Source organism: Oncorhynchus mykiss, chromosome 1 (assembly GCF_057628025.1).
Source record: "Oncorhynchus mykiss isolate SJ-2025 chromosome 1, ASM5762802v1, whole genome shotgun sequence".
In the NCBI taxonomy this organism is placed as follows: Eukaryota; Metazoa; Chordata; class Actinopteri; order Salmoniformes; family Salmonidae; genus Oncorhynchus; species Oncorhynchus mykiss.
In genome coordinates this window covers 29,310,427-29,330,225 of record NC_143022.1, presented here as the reverse complement: position 1 = coordinate 29,330,225, position 19,799 = coordinate 29,310,427, and the positions used below count along the sequence as shown (strand labels likewise).

The 19,799-nt window shown below is 43.7% G+C and overlaps 1 protein-coding gene across 3 annotated transcripts in view; it reads left to right on the top strand.

Annotated features, from left to right (window-relative positions):
* cfdp1 (chromatin remodeling protein CFDP1) overlaps positions 1–19,434 on the top strand; it is a 48,847-nt gene extending 29,413 nt beyond the window's left edge. For 2 of the 3 annotated variants that reach the window (XM_021597599.3, XM_036974966.2), the window contains 2 exons: positions 13,986–14,144; positions 18,258–19,434. In XM_021597599.3, the coding sequence (XP_021453274.1) occupies positions 13,986–14,144; positions 18,258–18,351 (253 nt within the window). In that variant the 3' untranslated portion in view covers positions 18,352–19,434. The remainder of the gene's footprint in view (positions 1–13,985; positions 14,145–18,257) is intronic. The other variant, XM_090221213.1, reaches the window with a different exon arrangement.
* Positions 19,435–19,799: the final 365 nt, after the last annotated feature.

Below are 19,799 nucleotides of genomic sequence, written 5' to 3'. Positions count from 1 at the left end.
GAGGTAGTATGTACATGTAGGTATCGTTAAAGTGACTATGCATATATGATGAACAGAGAGTAGCAGAAGCGTAAAAAGAGGGGTTGGCAGGTGGTGGGACACAAAGCAGATAGCCCGGTTAGCCAATGTGCGGGAGCACTGGTTGGTCGGGCCAATTTAGGTAGTATGTACATGAATGTATAGTTAAAGTGACTATGCATATAAGATAAACAGAGAATAGCATCAGCCTAAAAGACGGGTTGGTGGGGGCACACAATGCAAATAGTCCGGGTAACCATTTGGTTACCTTTTCAGGAGTCTTATGGCTTGGGGGTAAAAACTGTTGAGAAGCCTTTTTTGTCCTAGACTTGGCACTCCGGTACTGCTTGCCATATGGTAGTAGAGAGATCAGTCTATGACTGGGGTGGCTGGTTGGGGTCTTTGATAATTTGTAGGGCCTTCCTCTGACACCACCTGGTGTAGAGGTCCTGGATGGCAGGCAGCTTTGCCCCAGTGATGTACTGGGCCGTACGCACTAACCTCTGTGTGCCTTGCGGTCGGAGGCCGAGCAATTGCCATACCAGGCAGTGATGCAACCGGTCAGGATGCTCTCGATGTTACAGCTGTAGAACCTTTTGAGGATCTCAGGACCCCTGCCAAATATTTTTTGTTTCCTGAGGGGGAATAGGCTTTGTCGTGCCCTCTTCACGACTATCTTGGTGTGTTTGGACCAATCTAGTTTGTTGTTGATGTGGACACCAAGGAATTTGAAGCTCCTGTAATCCATGGCTTCTGGTTGGGGTATATACATACGTACAGTCACTGTGGGGACGACGTCCTCAATGCACTTATTGATAAAGCCAGTGACTGATGTGGTGTACTCCTCAATGTCATCGGAAGAATCCCGGAACATGTTCCAGTCTGTGATAGCAAAGCAGTCTTGTACTTTAGCATCTTCTTCATCTGACCATTTTTTATAGACCGAGTCACTGGTGCTTCCTGCTTTAAATTTTGCTTGTAAGCAGGAATCAGGAGGATAGATTTGTGGTCGGATTTACCAAATGGAGGGCGAGGGAGAGCTTTGTACGCGTCTCTGTGTGTGGAGTACAGGTGATCTAGAATTTTTTTCCCTCTGGTTGCACATTTAACATGTTGATAGAGATTTGGTAGAACTGATTTAAGTTTCCCTGCATTAAAGTCTCTGGCCACTAGGAGTGCCGCCTCTGGGTGAGTGGTTTCCTGTTTGCTTATTTCCTTATACAGCTGACTGAGTGTGGTCTTAGTGCCAGCATCTGTCTGTGGTGGTAAATAAACAGCCACGAAAAGTATAGCTGAGAACTCCCCCCCCTTGTCTTACCGGAGTGTGCTGTTCTATCCTGCCGGTGCAGAGTGTATCCCGCTAGCTGAATATCCATGTCGTCATTCAGCCATGATTCCGTGAAGCATAGGATATTACAGTTTTTGATGTCCCAGTTTATTGTCAAATGATTGCACGTTGACGAGTAATATTGACGGTAACGGCAGCTTTCCTCGTTGTCTTCTGCGGGTCCGGATGAGGCATCCGGCTCTTCATCCTCTGCGTCGCTTCCTTTTGCGAATAATTGGTATGTCTGACTTGTGGGGTGTTTGGAGAATATCGTGTGAGTCCTGCTTGTTGTTGTTGTTGTTGTTGGAGAAATCTTTGTCTAATCCGAGGTGAGTGATCGCTGTCCTGATATCCAGAAGCTCTTTTCTTCCGTAAGATACGGTTGCAGAAACATTATGTACAAAATAATTTATTATAATAATTTACAAATATCGCAAAAAAAAACACATAATCGCACAATTGGTTAGGTGACCGTAAAACGGCGGCCATCTCCTCCTGCGCCATTTTCCGGCAGCAATGCAAGTGTCATGGTACAGCTACAGTGGGGCAAAAAAGTATTTAGTCAGCCACCAATTGTGTAAGTTCTCCCACTTAAAAAGATGAGAGAGGCCTGTAATTTTCATAATAGGTACACTTCAACTATGACAGACAAAATGAGGGAAAAAAATCCAGAAAATCATATTGTAGGATTTTTTATGAATTTATTTTTTAATGAATTTATCTACTTTGTGCATGACACAAGTCATTTTTCCAACAATTGTTTACAGACAGATTATTTCACTTATAATTCACTGTATCACAATTCCTGTGGGTCAGAAGTTTACATACACTAAGTTGACTGGGCCTTTAAACGGCTTGGAAAATTCCATAAAATGATGTCATGGCTTTAGAATCTTCTGATAGGTTAATTGACATAATTTGAGTCAATTGGAGGTGTACCTGTGGATGCATTTCGACACTTACCTTCAAGCTCAGTGCCTCTTTGCTTGACCTCATGGGAAAATCAAAAGAATAGACCAAGACATCAGAGAAAAAATGTAGACCTCCAGAAGTTTGGTTCATCCTTGGGAGCAATTTCCAAACGCCAGAAGGTACCATGTTCCTCTGTACAAACAATAGCACGCAAGTAAAATCACCATGGGACCACGCAGCCGTCATACCGCTCAGGAAGGAGACGCGTTCTGTCTCCTAGAGATGAACGTACTTTGGTGCAAAAAGTGCAAATCAATCCCAGAACAACAGCAAAGGACCTTGTGAAAAAGTGCAAAGTGTCTATACCCACAGTAAAACGAGTCCTATATTGACATAAACTGAAAAGCCGCTCAGCAAGGAAGAAGCCACTGCTCCAAAACTCCCATTAAAAAAGCCAGACTACGGTTTGCAACTGCACATGGGGACAAAGATCGTACTTTTTGGAGAAATGTCCTCTGGTCTGATGAAACAAAAATAGAACTGTTTGGCCATAATGACCCTAGTTACGTTTGGAGGAAAAATGGGGAGGCTTGCAAGCCGGAGAACACCATCACAACCGTGAAGCACGGGGGTGGCAGCATCATGTTGTGGGGGTGCTTTGCTGCAGGAGGGACTGGTGCACTTCACAAAATAGATGTCATCATGAGGGAGGAAATTATGTGGATGTATTGAAGCAAGACATCAGTCAGGAAGTTAAAGCTTGGTCGCAAATGGGTCTTCCAAATGGACAATGACCCCAAGCATACTTCCAAAGTTGTGGCAAAATGGCTTAAGGACAACAAATTCAAGGTATTAGAGTGGCCATCACAAAGCCCTGATCTCAATCCTATAGAAAATGTGTGGGCAGAACTGAAAAAGTGTGTGCGAGCAAGGAGGCCTACAAACCTGACTCAGTTACACCAGCTCTGTCAGGAGGAATGGGCCAAAATTCACCCAACGTATTGTGGGAAGCTTGTGAAAGGCTACCCAAAATATTTGACCCAAGTTAAACCATTTAAAGACAATGCTACCAAACACTAATTGAGTGTATGTAAACTTCTGACCCACTGGGAATGTGATGAAAGAAATAAAAGCCGAAATAAATAATTCTCTCTACTATTATTCTGACATTTCACATACTTAAAACAAAGTGTTGATCCTAACTGACCTAAGACAGGGAATTGTTACTAGGATTAAATGTCAGGAATTGTGTAAAACAGAGTTTAAATGTATTTGGCTACGGTGTATGTAAACTTCTGATTTCAACTGTATGTTACCGGTCAAAAGAGTGTGCAAGCTGTCATCAAAGCAAAGGGTGACTATTTGAAGTATCTCCAATATGAGATATATTTTGATTTGTTTAACACTTGTTTTGTTACTACATGATTCCATATGTGTTATTTCATAGTTTTGATGTATTCACTCTTATCCTACAATGTGGAAAATAGTAAAAAATAAAGAAAAACCCTTGAATGAGAATGTGTCTAACAATAATGTTTTGGCCCTATAGCTTACTGCACAATCCTTATTTCTTCAGAACTGTTTTTAATTGGTTAATATTTCATTGGCTTATGTTTTTTAAGTCACGTTTAAAAAATATCTGAGCGGTCGTTCTCTGCTTGCTTTTTGACTCAAAGTGATGTTGACTCAGAAATGGTTGCTGACCACTGGGTTAGAAGCAGCCAGTGTTTTAGTGTTGTATGAATAAGAAATATGACAAGCATTCTCCATGTAGTTTACAGGAGATGTGTTGCTGTGATGTTGCCGTGTCAGTAATTGTGTCAATATGAGTGTGTCTGTAGTATCGCAGAGCATCCATAAACCAATGTGCAATCCTGTAATCCCAAATGTGTATTTCCAATGTGTGGCAGACAATGTCTACACACACACCTGAGACACCCACAGCCTGAGCCACATTTCCCCTGACCTCCCTCTTTCCTGTTGAGTCGGTGTGTTTGACAGTCTCCCTGGTAACCACAGCAGAGGAACACGTGTGTTTTACCCATCATAGGGATTATGAGTGAGGAGTTTAAACTCTGTTACTCTGTCAGGACTAGTCTGTGTTAGTGCCTGGTGAAAGAGGAGACGCAGCAGCACACGGAGGCCCACCACTCGGAAGTTAATTTCTCTTTTTAGCTGCAGCCCAGCCTAACCTCTGGTGTTCTTTGTGTCTCTGCTTTTATGTCAGTTCCTCAGACTAAATTGGCCTGAGATGTATTTCTGAATCACATAGTTTTTAGTCTTCTGGAGAATTCTGGGCTAGTTTGCACTCTACCCGTGTTTGTTTAAACCATCTGGATTTTAAGAGAAAGAGGGATAGAGAAACTGAGAGGGGATATATTGAGTGGGACTCATAGGGAGGAGGGAGAGAGAGACGCATGAGCATAGAGGATGAAAATGGAAAGAAAAATCTGAAGAGGAAGCACTCACATATTGTGAGTGTGAGAGAGAGATGCATACTGTCATGTATAAATAGCCTGTGTGGCAGCGAGCTAGAGGGCTGGTGAGTGTGTGTAAGTGTGGAGCGAGGCACCTGTGGAGAAACCCATCAGGGGAGAGCAAATATTAACCAACATGCTGCTTATGTATTCACTTAGAACACAACACAACACAGCCAGGCAGAGCAGAGCAGAAAGCAGAGAGCTACTGCTGCAGGTACGCTATGGCTGCTCCTGTTAGGGGACCGAAGGGGTGCCAGAGAGTCGTTCCATGTCATTTCAACAAGCCATGACACCCACCATCTGATAGTTCTGAAATTGCGTCTCTAGTTAGAAACAGGTAATATTGGCATTCCTGAAAGATTATTTTGTTGAAATGTAATTGTATCTCTGCGAATTAAGCTAATTGATTGCACCCAAATTGTATTTAAAGGATTCAGATCATATTCATTAAATATAGTACCCATCATCTGATTTGCACCAAACTTTATGCCCCCAGACCCCCACAACCCACGCCAATCCCATCCCAACAATCAGTATACAGTATCAGTTCTCTATGTAGGAATCTAGGTACGTTTATTTTTTATTGATTTTATTAAATGTGTAATTGAAGTCGCTTGTTTAGCAGCAAAACCAATGCGTTCACATCTTTGGGGCAAAACAAACGGGGGTTTGGCTTGGAATCAAAAGATTTTAACAACATGTAAAATATATTTATTCTCCAAATGTTTATTGAAAACATAAGGAATTTTGCACAATTAGCACTTGTTGTTACAGTTGTTGGTTAGCTAGCTAGTGAATTGTTACCTTATTAGCATAGACGTGACATGAGTCAAAACATGGTATGGTCATGTCATGGTATCATGGTATCAAGTCATGGTATCAATAACTAGGTACAACGAGCTGAAACAAGCCACCTGTGATTCAGGTGAATGGATTATCTTGGCAAAGGAGAAATGCTCACTAACATGGATGTAAGCAAATTTGTACACAGCAATTTAGAGTAATTTTTGTGCGTATGGAACATTTCTGGGATCTTTTATTTCAGTTCATGAAACATGTTTACATGTTGTGTTTATGTTTTTGTTCTGTATAAATACAAGAGACCAACAAAATGGATAAAAGAGTGTGGCTGTATAGTACTTTCACAGTACTTTATGGTAAATAATGCAAGCGTGATCACAGAGCAATGAGGAGAGCAAAGGAGGTGTGGAGAGCGAGAGAGAGGGAAAGATGGAGGAAGAGAGGGAATCTTCTGAGGAAAGTTCAGATGGGCATGTCAGAATGCACACTCACGCGGCGTAGTCCATCTTGGCATCACTTCAGTCACCCGAGTCTTGCGCCACAGAGAGGGACTGTACTGTAGGCCAGTTGGAAGACCGAGTGGGGCTCGAGGTACTGCTACTGCTGTTGTTTGCTCGATAGTTGGATTGTATGGGCTTGTTTACTTGTTTTAGTCAGGATGGGTGAGCCAATTGGCCTCCTTTTAAAGGTCTCTATTCAAACTGTCAAGCCTGCGTTTGAATAAAGCCTTTAGCAAATATGATTAAACATACTCTATTGTCACTCTCTGGTGCCCAAACACACTCATAATCACATAATGCATAGCCTATCACTGGACACTAGCTAATGGTTTGCTCTTGTTATACATTTATTATGATTGGATTATGTTGGACCATTGTGATGCATAATGGAACTGCTCTTTCCTCTGACTTGCTCCTCTGGATTTGCCCCAAACATAACGCTTTGTATTCAGGACATTAAGTTGAATTATGTGCCACATTTTGGGCAGTTTTACTTTAGTGCCTTAATGCAAACAGGGTGCATCTTTTGTCATAGTTTTATTCTGTACAGGCTTCCTTCTTTTCACTCTGTCATTTAGGTTAGGATTGTGGAGTAACTACACTATATATACAAAAGTATGTGGATATCACTTCAAATTAGTGGATTAGGCTATTTCAGCCACACCCATTGCTGACTGGTATATAACATCGAGCACACAGTCATGCAATCTCCGTAGACAAACATGGGCAGTAGAATGGCCTTTCTGAAGAGCTCAGTGACTTTCAACGCAACATCGTCATAGGATGCCCCCTTTCCAGTCAGTTTGTCAAATTTCTGCCCTGCTAGAGCTGCCCCTGTCAACTGTAAGTGCTGTTATTGTGAAGTAGAAACGTCGAGGAGCAACAAGAGATTGCTGAAGCTCGTAGTGCGTTAAAATCATCTGTCCTCGGTTGCAATACTCACTACCGAGTTCCAAACTGCCTCTGGAAGCAACTTCAGCACAAGAACTGTTCATCAGGAGCTTCATGAAACGGGTTTCCATGGCAGAGCAGCCGCACACAAGCCTAAGATCACCATGCGCAATGCCAAGCGTCGGCTAGAGTAGGTTAAAGCTTGCCACCATTGGGCTCTGGAGCAGTGGAAACACGTTCTCTGGAGTGATGAATCACGCTTCACCATCTGGCAGTCCCTCGGACTAATCTGGGTTTGACGGATGCCAGGAGAATGTTACCTGCCCCAATGCATAGTGCCAACTGTAAAGTTGGTGGAGGAGGAATAATGGTCTGGGGCTGCTTTTCATGGTTCCAGCTAGGCCCCTTAGTTCCAGTGAAGGAAAATCTTAATGCTACAGCATACAATTACATTCTAGATGGTTCTGTGCTTTGTGGTAACAGTTTGGGGAAGGCACTTTCCTGTTTTATCATGGCAATGCCCCCTTGCACAAAGCAAGGTCCAGATGGAAATGACTTGCCGTGTTCAGTGTGGAAGAACTTGACTGGCCTGCACAGAGCCCTGACCTTAACCCCATCGGACACCTTGGGATGAATTGAAACGCCGACTGCGGGCCTAATTGCCCAACATCAGTGCCCGACCTCACTAATGCTATTGTGGCTGAATAGAAGCAAGTTCCTGCAGTAATGTTCTAACATCTAGTGGAAAGCCTTCCCATAAATGCGGAGGCTGTTATAGCAGCAAAGGGGGGACCGACTCCATATTAATGCCCATGATTTTCAAATAAGATGTTTGACTAGCAGGTGTTCACATACTTTTGGTCATGTGTACATTTTGTTGCTCCATCCTCAGTTTTCTCCTACCACAACCATTAAACTGGGACTGTTTTAAAGTCACTATTAGCCCCAAGGTGAAAACCCTGAGCAGTTTTCTCCTACCACAACCATTAAACTCTGGAACTGTTTTAAAGTCACTATTAGCCCCATGGTGAAAACCCTGAGCAGTTTTCTCCTACCACAACCATTAAACTGGAACTGTTTTAAAGTCACTATTAGCCCCATGGTGAAAACCCTGAGCAGTTTTCTCCTAACACAACCATTAAACTGGAACTGTTTCAAAGTCACTATTAACCCCATGGTGAAAACCCTGAGCAGTTTTCTCCTACCACAACCATTAAACTGGAACTGTTTTAAAGTCACTATTAGCCCCATGGTGAAAACCCTGAGCAGTTTTCTCCTACCACAACCATTAAACTCTAGAACTGTTTTAAAGTCACTATTAGCCCCATGGTGAAAACCCTGAGCAGTTTACTCCTACCACAACCATTAAACTGGAACTGTTTTAAAGTCACTATTAGCCCCATGGTGAAAACCCTGAGCAGTTTTCTCCTACCACAACCATTAAACTGGAACTGTTTTAAAGTCACTATTAGCCCCATTGTGAAAACCCTGAGCAGTTTTCTCCTACCACAACCATTAAACTGGAACTGTTTTAAAGTCACTATTAGCCCCATGGTGATAACTCTGAGCAGTTTTCTCCTACCACAACCATTAAACTGGAACTGTTTTAAAGTCACTATTAACCCCATGGTGAAAACCCTGAGCAGTTTTCTCCTACCACAACCATTAAACTGGAACTGTTTTAAAGTCACTATTAGCCCCATGGTGAAAACTCTGAGCAGTTTTCTCCTACCACAACCATTAAACTGGAACTGTTTTAAAGTCACTATTAGCCCCATGGTGATAACTCTGAGCAGTTTTCTCCTACCACAACCATTAAACTGGAACTGTTTTAAAGTCACTATTAACCCCATGGTGAAAACTCTGAGCAGTTTTCTCCTACCACAACCATTAAACTGGAACTGTTTTAAAGTCACTATTAGCCCCATGGTGATAACTCTGAGCAGTTTTCTCCTACCACAACCATTAAACTCTGGAACTGTTTTAAAGTCACTATTAGCCCCATGGTGAAAACTCTGAGCAGTTTTCTCCTACCACAACCATTAAACTGGAACTGTTTTAAAGTCACTATTAACCCCATGGTGAAAACTCTGAGCAGTTTTCTCCTACCACAACCATTAAACTGGAACTGTTTTAAAGTCACTATTAACCCCATGGTGATAACTCTGAGCAGTTTTCTCCTACCACAACCATTAAACTCTGGAACTGTTTTAAAGTCACTATTAACCCCATGGTGAAAACCCTGAGCAGTTTTCTCCTACCACAACCATTAAACTGGAACTGTTTTAAAGTCACTATTAGCCCCATGGTGAAAACCCTGAGCAGTTTTCTCCTACCACAACCATTAAACTCTGGAACTGTTTTAAAGTCACTATTAACCCCATGGTGAAAACCCTGAGCAGTTTTCTTCCTCTTTGACAATTGAGTTAGGAAGGACACCTTTATCTTTGTAGAGACTGGTTATATTGATACATCAGCCAACATGGGTTTAATAACTTCACCATACCCAACGGGATATTCAATGTCTGCTTTTTATTTTATTTGACCCATCTACCAATAAGTTGTCTTTTTTGCGAGCCATTAGAAAACCTCCCTGGTCTTTGTGGTTGAATCCGTGTTTGAAATTCACTGCTCGACTGAGGGACTTTACAGATAATTGTGTGTGTGGGGTACAGAGATGAGGTAGTCATTCAAAAATCATGTTAAACACTATTATTGCACACAGAGTGAGTCCATGCAACTTATCATGTGACTTGTTAAACAAAGGAGTTGAATACTTATTGACTCAAGACATTTCAGATCTGAATTTGTAATTAATTTGTAAAAAATTAACATAATTCCACTTTGACATCATGCGATATTGTGTGTAGGCCAGTGACACACTCACACAAACACATCTCAATGTAATACATGTTTTAATTCAAGCTGTAACGCATCAAAATGTGAAAAAAGTCAAGGGGTGTGAATACTTTGTGAAGGCTCTGTACGTCCTTTGTGAAGGCTCTGTACGTCCTTTGTGAAGGCTCTCAGTATAGTCATACAGGTTTTGGATGTTGTACACATGAAATTGTGTCATTCCGAACTTTATCCGCAATGTTATGTTCCGTTTGGTTGGACTCTAGCCATGCTTCTCCATGTAGCCAACGCATGTGCACACAAAGTCCAACCAAATGGAGTATAATTTAAAGTGAAATTCCTCCATGTTTATACCCTGATCTATCTTGGTCAGCCAAGCATCTCCCTGTCCCGTTGCTCAGACAGACCTCACAGTGCATACAAGACAGACGGAACAGAGACGGGACACGAACAGGGGACAGAGAAGGGAAGGTTGAGGTCCACAGAGAAAAGGATTTTCCCTGGTCTGTAGTGTAACAGAGCATAGCAGCCGTTCGACTAACTAAATATCAGCACCCATTGTTGACAGTACATCAAGAATCCATCTTAGTGGTCCATTTGTTTGTTATTATGGGTAAAGCTTGGGGTCAGTCCCACTCTAGCAGCCCTCCCTGAGAAGGGGACACATTCCTTGTGCAGCACAATGGAATGTGGTGGGGAGGCCGAGGGGAGGAATGTATTTCCTTTTGAGGCAACAGTAGAAGAATAGAGAGCGGGTTTGTTGTTAGGAGCCTTTATGACAGCTGTTTCCTGACAGAGAGGTCTTCAATGAGATGGCCATGACAGTCCTGTCTGTTTGCAGGGGCTCTTAGCACCCCGCTCCTCACTTCACCTTTTTTCTCTTCTCCTCCTTCCTCCACTAAGGTTGCAGAGCTGTGTGTGTGTGTGTGTGTGTGTGTGTGTATTGTGTGTGTGTCTGTACTATGTGTGTGTACTGTCTGTGTTTGTGTGTGTACTGTGTTTGTGTGTGTGCTGTGTGCATGTGTATTGTGTGTGTGTGCGTGTGTGTCTGTACTATATGTGTGTGTGTGGGTACTGTCTGTGTGTGTGTGTGTGTGTGCATGTCTATTGTGTGTGTGTCTGTACTATGTGTGTGTGTGTACTGTCTGTGTTTGTGTGTGTACTGTGTTTGTGTGTGTGTGTGTGCATGTGTATTGTGTGCATGTGTGTGTGTACTGTCTGTGTTTGTGTGTGTACTGTGTTTGTGTGTGTGCGTGTGCATGTGTATTGTGTGCATGTGTGTGTGTACTGTCTGTGTTTGTGTGTGTGTGTGTGTGTGTGTGTCCATGTATCCATTTGTGTATGTTCCTAGAACAGGTCGTGCAGCCTGGGCAATGGGTTATCTCTCTGCTGGAGGGCTGTGCTGTAACCTTGTCCATGCGTTTAACATTCTCTCCAGGCTCATAGAGAGAGCTAAGTGCTGCAGCCTGGCACACTGCCCAGACCCTCCCCAGCCCACCACATAGGGACGGGGACAGGCTGGAATGACTATCAGTTGAGCTCTGATTGTCTATTTATCCCCTGTCACAGCAGTTTGGAGCCTGGATTACAGTCGTGTGTGTTTGTGAGCAGGTATACCTATTGCTGCACGGTTTACCCTGCCTCTTCACTAAGGAACTGCTTCACTGCTCTGTATCCCTCTGCCTTTCTCCCTCCTTCCCTTCACTCTCCATCCTTCTTCATAACTCTCTCCATCCCAAATGAGGCTCACAAACCTTGACACAATCACACAGATGTTGAAATCTCAACACTGGAGTTGTGTAGTGTATCTGACCTCTATGTGCTTTAGCAGTCTGCTGTAGAGGCTGAGGCTCAATTTGCTGCATTGAGGCTGGCTGCTTGCACATGACTGGGCAGCAGCAGCCCAGTGTTTAGCAGAGGCCAATGATGCAGTGCAGTTATTGGGACGCTGGCAGTGCCTGTCTTGGGTGCTGAGCCAGGATTGAATTGGAGCAAAAAAAAGAAAAACAATATTAGATCTGTGACCTTAATTCATTTAGCTGTTTGTTTTGTTTAGCTCCATGTCATTTTCCTCAACGTACACTGTATTCTAAATGGATGTTATTGTTTTTGTACGTATAGAACGGTGTGTGCATGTGTAGGTGTGCGTGCTTCCGTCCATGTGTGCCAAGTACAAATGTAGGATCTTCATTTCATCACCCTTTTGTTGCTGCGAATTTTCCTGCGCTGCAGGAAAACCCACACTAACACACAGTTAAATCAACAGTATTGCACTTTTCATATAGCTTACTATTGGCCAGCTAATAGCCTAACTACCTACCAAGCAACATTGCAGATTAATCCTGTTGCTGCAGGATTGTTTTGCTGTGACAATATAGGTCAAATGAAGATCCTACATCTGTATGTGTGTGAGCGCATGTGCATGCATGCACTTATGTGTGTCTACGTACATGTGCATGGCTGCATGCATGTGTAGGCTACTAGGCTGTTTGGATGTTTAGTCTGGCCAATGTTAGGCTGCTGTGGGAACAGTGCTCAGTGGACACAGCTGGCAGAAAGATGTCTGTAATCATGGGCTTATGTGACATGTTCAGTCAGCAGGTGTGTGTCTGTGTGTGGCAATATGTGTGTGTGAGTACATTACTAAGGGAGTGTGTATTCTGGAGGGGAGTTTGGGTGTGTTGCGTGTTGGTAGGATAAGACGTGTATGTGTGGTGTTCTGCTATTCTGGAGGAAATGGATCTGTTCCTGAAGGGAATCACAGCAAGACAGACAAACAAAACATTGTAGAAGAAAAGTCCAATTCCCCCTCGCGTTTCTGGTGCACGCCGTCCTCCTCTCTCTGAACGATGCTGACAGCGCCGACACAGATGGCAAATGCATTCTGTCAGGCAGACTTTAGCCTTGCTTCTCTTCAAATAATCCTTACCCTTTTTATGGAAAGAGAGAAAAGTATCTGCCTGTGTGTGGATTAGAGAAATGTCTCTTTCTCCTCTCATTCCTCCTTATCTCTGTACCTGTAAATTCACCACCACCCTTTAAATAGCAATATACTATAGTAACACTGTATGACTGACAATATTGGAGTGTGTGTTAGTGATTCAGGCTTGTCGTTGGCCCTACCTCCAGCTGGATTGATTAGTATGTGTTTTCCAGTGTGTTTATCCTCACGTTGCCTTGTCATTTTATAGCAGCCTGTTACTGCCGATTACATTACGAGCAGCTTGTTGCAACACACTTCCAATGAGCTGGAACTCTATATTAACAGGGTTGTTATCAACATGTTCAGAGCGGGAGGCTGTTCGTGTGTGTGTGTGTGTGTGTGTGTGTGTGTGTGTGTGTGTGTGCAAGGGTGTATGCTTACATGTCATCTTTTCTTGACCTTCGTTTCAGTGTCACTTCCCTTTCCTGGTGATCCACAAAAACCTTGAGAAAGGAGAAGCCCTTGTTAAACACACCCTGTCTTTACTGACACGCGCACACACACAGACGCACACACACAGACGCACACACACAGACGCACACACACAGACGCACACACAGAGAGGAAAGCAATAGTAAAACATTTAGAGTCTGTTCCTCTTGAAGGGACCTGCACTATGACTCACCTGAGTGTGAAAGTGCTAATTCTTGGAACCTTGACACCCTCTAGTCCCCCCCTCCAAGGTCTGATGGCCCTCTTCCTCCCGCTAGGCTCCCATATGGTGGAGAGAGAGGAGAGCCAGTCTAATGTCTTCAGCTATTTCTAAGCACACATCGTTTAACATTTCATTACTGCAGCCAAGCGAAACCTCAGTGTCAGGATGACTTTCTTCTGATTCAAAATGAACTGATGTCTTTGTTCAAACAGCTGCACAAAGAAACAAGCTGATGGGCTGAAATGCTCTGCTAGAAGAATAACTGCAATTTTATTTTGTTAGGTTTTATAATCTGAAATCTATCCCTATTTCCTACCTACTGCCCCAATTCCTTTTTTTCTCATCTCTCTCTGCTCATTCACTCCCATGCCCCATTATTCCATTATCTTCATTGTGAGCATTAGAGCTTGTGGCGATTTCATTTATTTCTCTCCCTTGAAACTTCCAAATATCCCTTTTCTCTCCCATTTTCTGAAGAGGAGGCTTGCGAAAATTGCCAGCTTCATCAGCCCTGTGTCTGTATTCTCTGTCAGTGTGTAATGTCCATATGTGTCCTCCTCAGTGTGAAGAGGCCTGCAGGGATGGGCAGCATCCTGAACCGCCTCGGGGGGAAGAAACAGAAGATGAGCACGTTGGAGAAGTCCAAGATGGACTGGGACGCCTTCAAGGATGAGGAGGGCATCGGGGACGAGCTGGCCATCCACAACCGAGGCAAAGAAGGGTGAGTCTCTCTCTAATACTACCAGCGAAGCCATATAGTGTTCTGCAACACCACTCCACCATAGAGAGGCAGGGAAACTGATAGATCAGTTAAAAAGTATTCTTTCTCTACCCACCAGCCTACTACTAATTCTGAGCAACAGCACACGTCTATCTTTGATACCAGTAGCCTCTATCTATCTACAGTAGTCACCAGCAGGTTGGACTCTGGATAGACAGAAAAATCATCTCTGATATGATATAAGTCCTTTGTGATGATAGGCAGGTTGTTCCTGACTGAGCTCTGCAGCAGTCCAGCCTTATCCCCTGCCTGACCTGTAGCTATGAAGCAGTCTGTCTGCATGCCTGCTCAGAATACCAGCAGCACCTGACACCCATGGCTTCCACTGGCGTCCATCTCCCAGCACAGGCAGGATTTTCCCTCTGCTGTCAGAGGCCCTGCAGTAGCATTATTCTTTCCTAAAGGTTACTATTGAACAGATGAGTCATTTAACAGTCCCCCCTCCATCTTTCTCTCCCCCTCTTATCTCCATCCTCATCTTTGTCTGACTGATGAGCTGTGCAGCCTGGCTGCTGGTTCCTTCTCCTCCTGCGTCACAGGAAAGCTAATGAGCAGAGATGGCAAAACACAGTCTAGAGCAGGTTGTAAATCTTTTTTTGGACACATTATTGAAACCACTCACATACACAGAAGCGTTTGCCCTATGTTCCTTTAGTATGCAGTGAGTGTTTGGAGTGTTTGCTGTACATGTGAGTGTTTCAGGGCAGCCAACCACAGGACTATTGGCAGACACCTACTGTACACTAAAGTGATACATATTCACTGCCCATCTTGGATATGAACGGATACACTCCATCCAGGCTATATAACATCCGGCCGTTATTCAGGAGTCCCATAGGGCGGCACACAATTGGCCCAGCGTCGTCCGGGTTTGGCCTGGGTAGGCCGTCATTGTAAAGAAGAATTTGTTCTTAACTGACTTGCCTAGTTAAATTAAAAAAAATACAAATAAAAACATGACCAAAAGTATGTGGAAGAGGTGGTTATGGAATGAATAATGGTCTGGGGGTGTTTTTCATGGTTCGTGCTAGGCCCCTTAGTTCCAGTGAAGGGAAATCTTAACGCTACAGCATGCAGCATTCTAGACTATTCTGTGCTTCCAACTTTGTGGCAACAGTTTGGGGAAGGCCCTTTCCTCTTTCAGCATGACAATGCCCCCGTGCACAAAGTGAGGTCCATACAGAAATGGTTTGTCGAGATCGGTGTGGAAGAACGTGACTGGCCTGCACAGAGCCCTGACCTTAACTCCATCGAACACCTTTGGAATGAATTGGAACGCTGACTACGATCCAGGCTTAATGGCCCAACATCAGTGCCCGACATCACTGACAGTGAGACCTGAGGGGAACTCTGGAGTGTTGCACTCAAAAGTCATGTGTGTAGACAACAACTAATCAGCACGCTATATATCTGTCTCATCTACCACTGTAAACTGAAGTCACCTTGAGGCGTATGACACATTTAGGCCAAGTGTTCCCCCATAGGAAGGTGACCTGCTTTGTGCAGAACATATGACGGAGAAATGAAAGATACCAAATTATAACAAAGTGGTCATATGTAGATTGGGTGGAAAAAATGGGCGCAGAATCAGATGACCTAATTCTGTCAGATAGGCCAACGGGGAAGTCATGACATCATCAACAGGGTCTCCATATTTTGCTGAGTGGTGACTGTGAGGTGTCAGGTGATATACAGTGGGGTCTGAAATGATTGACATCGTTGATAAAGATTGTATAAAATAATTCAAATACAGAGCTATATTGTTTGCAAAAAAAAAAAGTTAAATTACACTGAGTGTAGAAAACATTCGGAACATGACATAGACTGACCAGGTGAAAGCTATGATCCCTTATTGATGTCTCCTGTTAAATCCACTTCAATCAGTGTAGATGAAGGGGAGGAGACAGGTTATAGAAGGATTTTTAAGCCTTGAGACAATTGAGACATGGATTGTGTATGTGTGCCATTCAGAAGGTGAATACAAAGAGGGCGATACAAAACATTTAAGTGCCTTTGAACGGGGTATGGTAGTAGCTGCCAGGCACACTGGTTTGAGTGTGTCAAGAACTTCAGCGCTGCTGTGTTTTTCACTCACATTAGTTTCCCGTGTGTATCAAGAATGGTCCACCATCCAAAGGACATCCAGCTAACTTGACACAACTGTGGGAAGCATTGGCGTCAGCATGGGCCATCATCCCTGTAGAACGCTTTTGACACCTTTTTAGAGTCCATAACTGACAAATTGAAGCTGTTCTGAGGGCAAAAGGAGGTGCAACTCAATATTAGGAAGGTGTTCCTAATGTTTTGTACACTCAGTGTATATTATTTTATACTAATACAATTGGTCAGAGAAAGAGATTTATTTTAACAAGTAATACTTTTTTGAAAAGCTAGGGGTCAAAATGATTAAAGATTTTTATAAATAAAGTAGTCAAAAGTTTAGTATTTTGTCCTATATTCTTAGCACGCAAAGATTACATTAAGTTTGTCACACTACAAACTTGATGGATGCATTTGCAGCTCATTTCGATTGTTTCAGATTATTTTATGCCCAATAAAAATGATGGTCTTTTCACTTTATATTATAAATAAGAATATTATATGTTCCTAAACACTTCTACATTCATTTAATATGGATGCTACCATGGTTACGGATAATTATGAATGAATTGTTAATAATTATGGTGAGAAAGTTACAGAGGGTCAAAGATCATACTTCCAAGACATGCTAACCTCTCACCATTACCAATAGCAGGGGAGATTAGCATGTCTTGGGGGTATCATAATTACACAGTCATTATAATTACCCAGCCTGCAACTGTCTCCATGGCTGGCTCTCTAATTTCTCCAATCCCATGTTTTTGTCTACACTAGAGCTAGGCACTTGGGGGGTTCATACTCCCCTGGGGATGCTAATCTAGCATGACATCATTGCCCGTTGCTAAGAGCAGCCCTAGTAACATTGGGATGATTAACTCCGTCACTGCCTGCTGAGAGTAGAGGAGGCTCATAACCATGCAGGCAGAGATGTCACACTACCCACCACTGTGTCTGTGTTACAGTATAAGATATGAGAGAGGAGACCGTCTCACTCTATATTCAGCCTCTCTAGACAGTGGTGAGATGAAGTAAAGACCGTAGTTTAGAAGGTTCAGAAATACAACCCGTCCGACAGCTAAATTGCTGCTTTCTCCGAGTACCTCAATTTCTCCCGTGTTTTTCCATCTCTTTGGGAGGGATGTGGTTGTGTGGAGGGAGTCAGTCTATAGGGTTCGGAGGCCAGGGGCCTGAGCAAGAGACTGCAGTAGGCGGTCCACTGGGCCACGCTGGAGGCCGCAGAACTGTTCTTGGAGCTCCAGACAGCCCCATAGTCGGGATACGCCCTGGGCCGGCTCTCCCACGGGGGTCACACACAGACTGGGGGGCCAGTGATGAGGCCTCCCTCTCTCTGATCTAGGGCCAGTGAACAACCAGTGGTGGGTGTGAGCTGGCTTCTTCCTATCTCTGGGAACGGGTTTGGGTTTAGAGGATAACTGTGGGTACAGTGGTGTATTTCATTCAAACTGTCCCTTGTGTGTAGAGATATGGATCCTAGTGTGCTAGGCAGAGGCAGTGCTTAGAGAGAGAAGGAAAAGGAAAAAAATATGGGAAGAGCTACTTTCCTAGCTCCTGCTGGGTAAGAAGAGTTAAACAGCCATTGGGGAAACCTACAGCCCCTCTGTCTTACCACCTTCATTACACTCATCTTCATCACACTGTTGTAGTTGACACTTGAATAGTTGAGGTATTGATAACTAAATTTGCATTTGTGTGACAAAGATGCTTGTCATAAGCCAGAGAGTTGTTAATCAACTAATTTACTTTTGTGTGCGCACTTAGTGCTAACATGCTATCAGGTGTTCACTATAACAATGAGCCAGGACCTTGCGTAACATGCTTGTCCCAGAACGGCTGTTTATAGGAGCAGTGTGTTTGCGTGCCTGCTTTGTAATATCTCCTGCTGGATGTTTATGTGTGTTAGTAATTCTATTTTCTGTGTTTGTTGGGCTTTAGGTATGTGGAGAGAAAGAATTTCCTGCAGAGAGTTGACCACCGGCAGTTTGAGCAGGAAAAGAAAGTACGTCTCGGCAACATCATGAAGCGATGACAAGGAATAATAGAGGAGAGGTACGCTAACAATTGTGACACATGCGCGCACCACTCTGAACATGCCTGCCCAGTTCCCTCTCGTGTTTTCTCTTCCCAGTACTTGGCCTCTGGACTGCCCATGTGTTTGGAATGGCCCGACAGTACCTGCTACCTGCTGTTTTTGGACCTGCGTCAGATTTCACACTCCCAATCTACACACAGCACTCTCATTACACCTCCATCTGTTCCTGGACCTGCGTGTGACCCGAATCACCTAGACTCAGACCCCTGACTGTGTCTTCCTACCTCTATGAGAGGTGTGTTGGCAGTGTTAACCTGCTTACCTCAGCACATGGCTGTGTGGGTGTTCCTGTACTGAACATTTGTCAACATCATCACCAGGATGAAGAAAAGAAAGGAAAGCATTCCAGGAGTGAGAAGAGGAGAATGAGCAGCACAGTCATGATTCCACACCCTGAACTCTGTATCAGTCGTTATTGGCATTGACTCGAGAGGGAAAGAGATGAGGAATCCACACACTGCTCAGATATTTGTGCCATCGCTCCACATCTCCTGCAGTGATTCGGGTTGGTATGCTGTTCATTGGAAGAGTTAAAGTTGCATTTCACCTCCCTGTTGTGCGGACTGCACTTCTCTGGATAAGTTCCAGCTAATCTGAGGAGAAAGATGTGTCTCACTCTGATGTACCTTAGTTATACCAATAACTATCACAGTTTCTGACATGATGCAAGATGAAAGATCTATGTTTCATGAACATGTCAGCTTAGCTGCTTCTTAAACCTGAGCTAAGAGGGGAGAGGATCACTGAGCGTTTCCTCAGCTACTGTTCTCCCAACGTAATGACACAGCTCCTATTACAAGGTAATTTTATGGTTGTTCAGTAACAGACACTCACACAGACAGGCTAATTCAGGGACTTTATTTTTAGTTACAGGTTGTTAAATGAATGGGCTTCAAGTGTGTCTGAATAATAACGTCTCGTATTATTATGTCAGAATTTGGACTTGTGTTATGTTGTTATCCTGGTACTGTACTGTGTCAACTGTATAACATTGAATAAAGCACGCTATTTGGTTTGAAATTGTTGTTTTAGTACAGATGGTATTGTTTTGCTCATTTGTACCCCTGACCTCCCCAAGGCCTTATATTCCAGCCTTCCTCTTCCCCATTCCAAGGCTTTTCCCTTCTCTAGACAACTGTCTCCAGAAACACTACAATTACACCATAACCTGTTCCTCCCTGCCCCCTCTTCACCTAATGCAACTGTTGCCCTCTCCCTCACCCCCCTAGGTCCTACACCCCTAACCCCATCCCCCTTCCCTCCCATCTTACCCACTCTGCTATGCCTTAAATAAGGAGGTCAGAGGACTCCACCACTCACACAGTTTCTCTCAACCTCATTTCCTCTGTATCCAGGCCCCCTCCACTCACTGCTTCTGTGTTTCC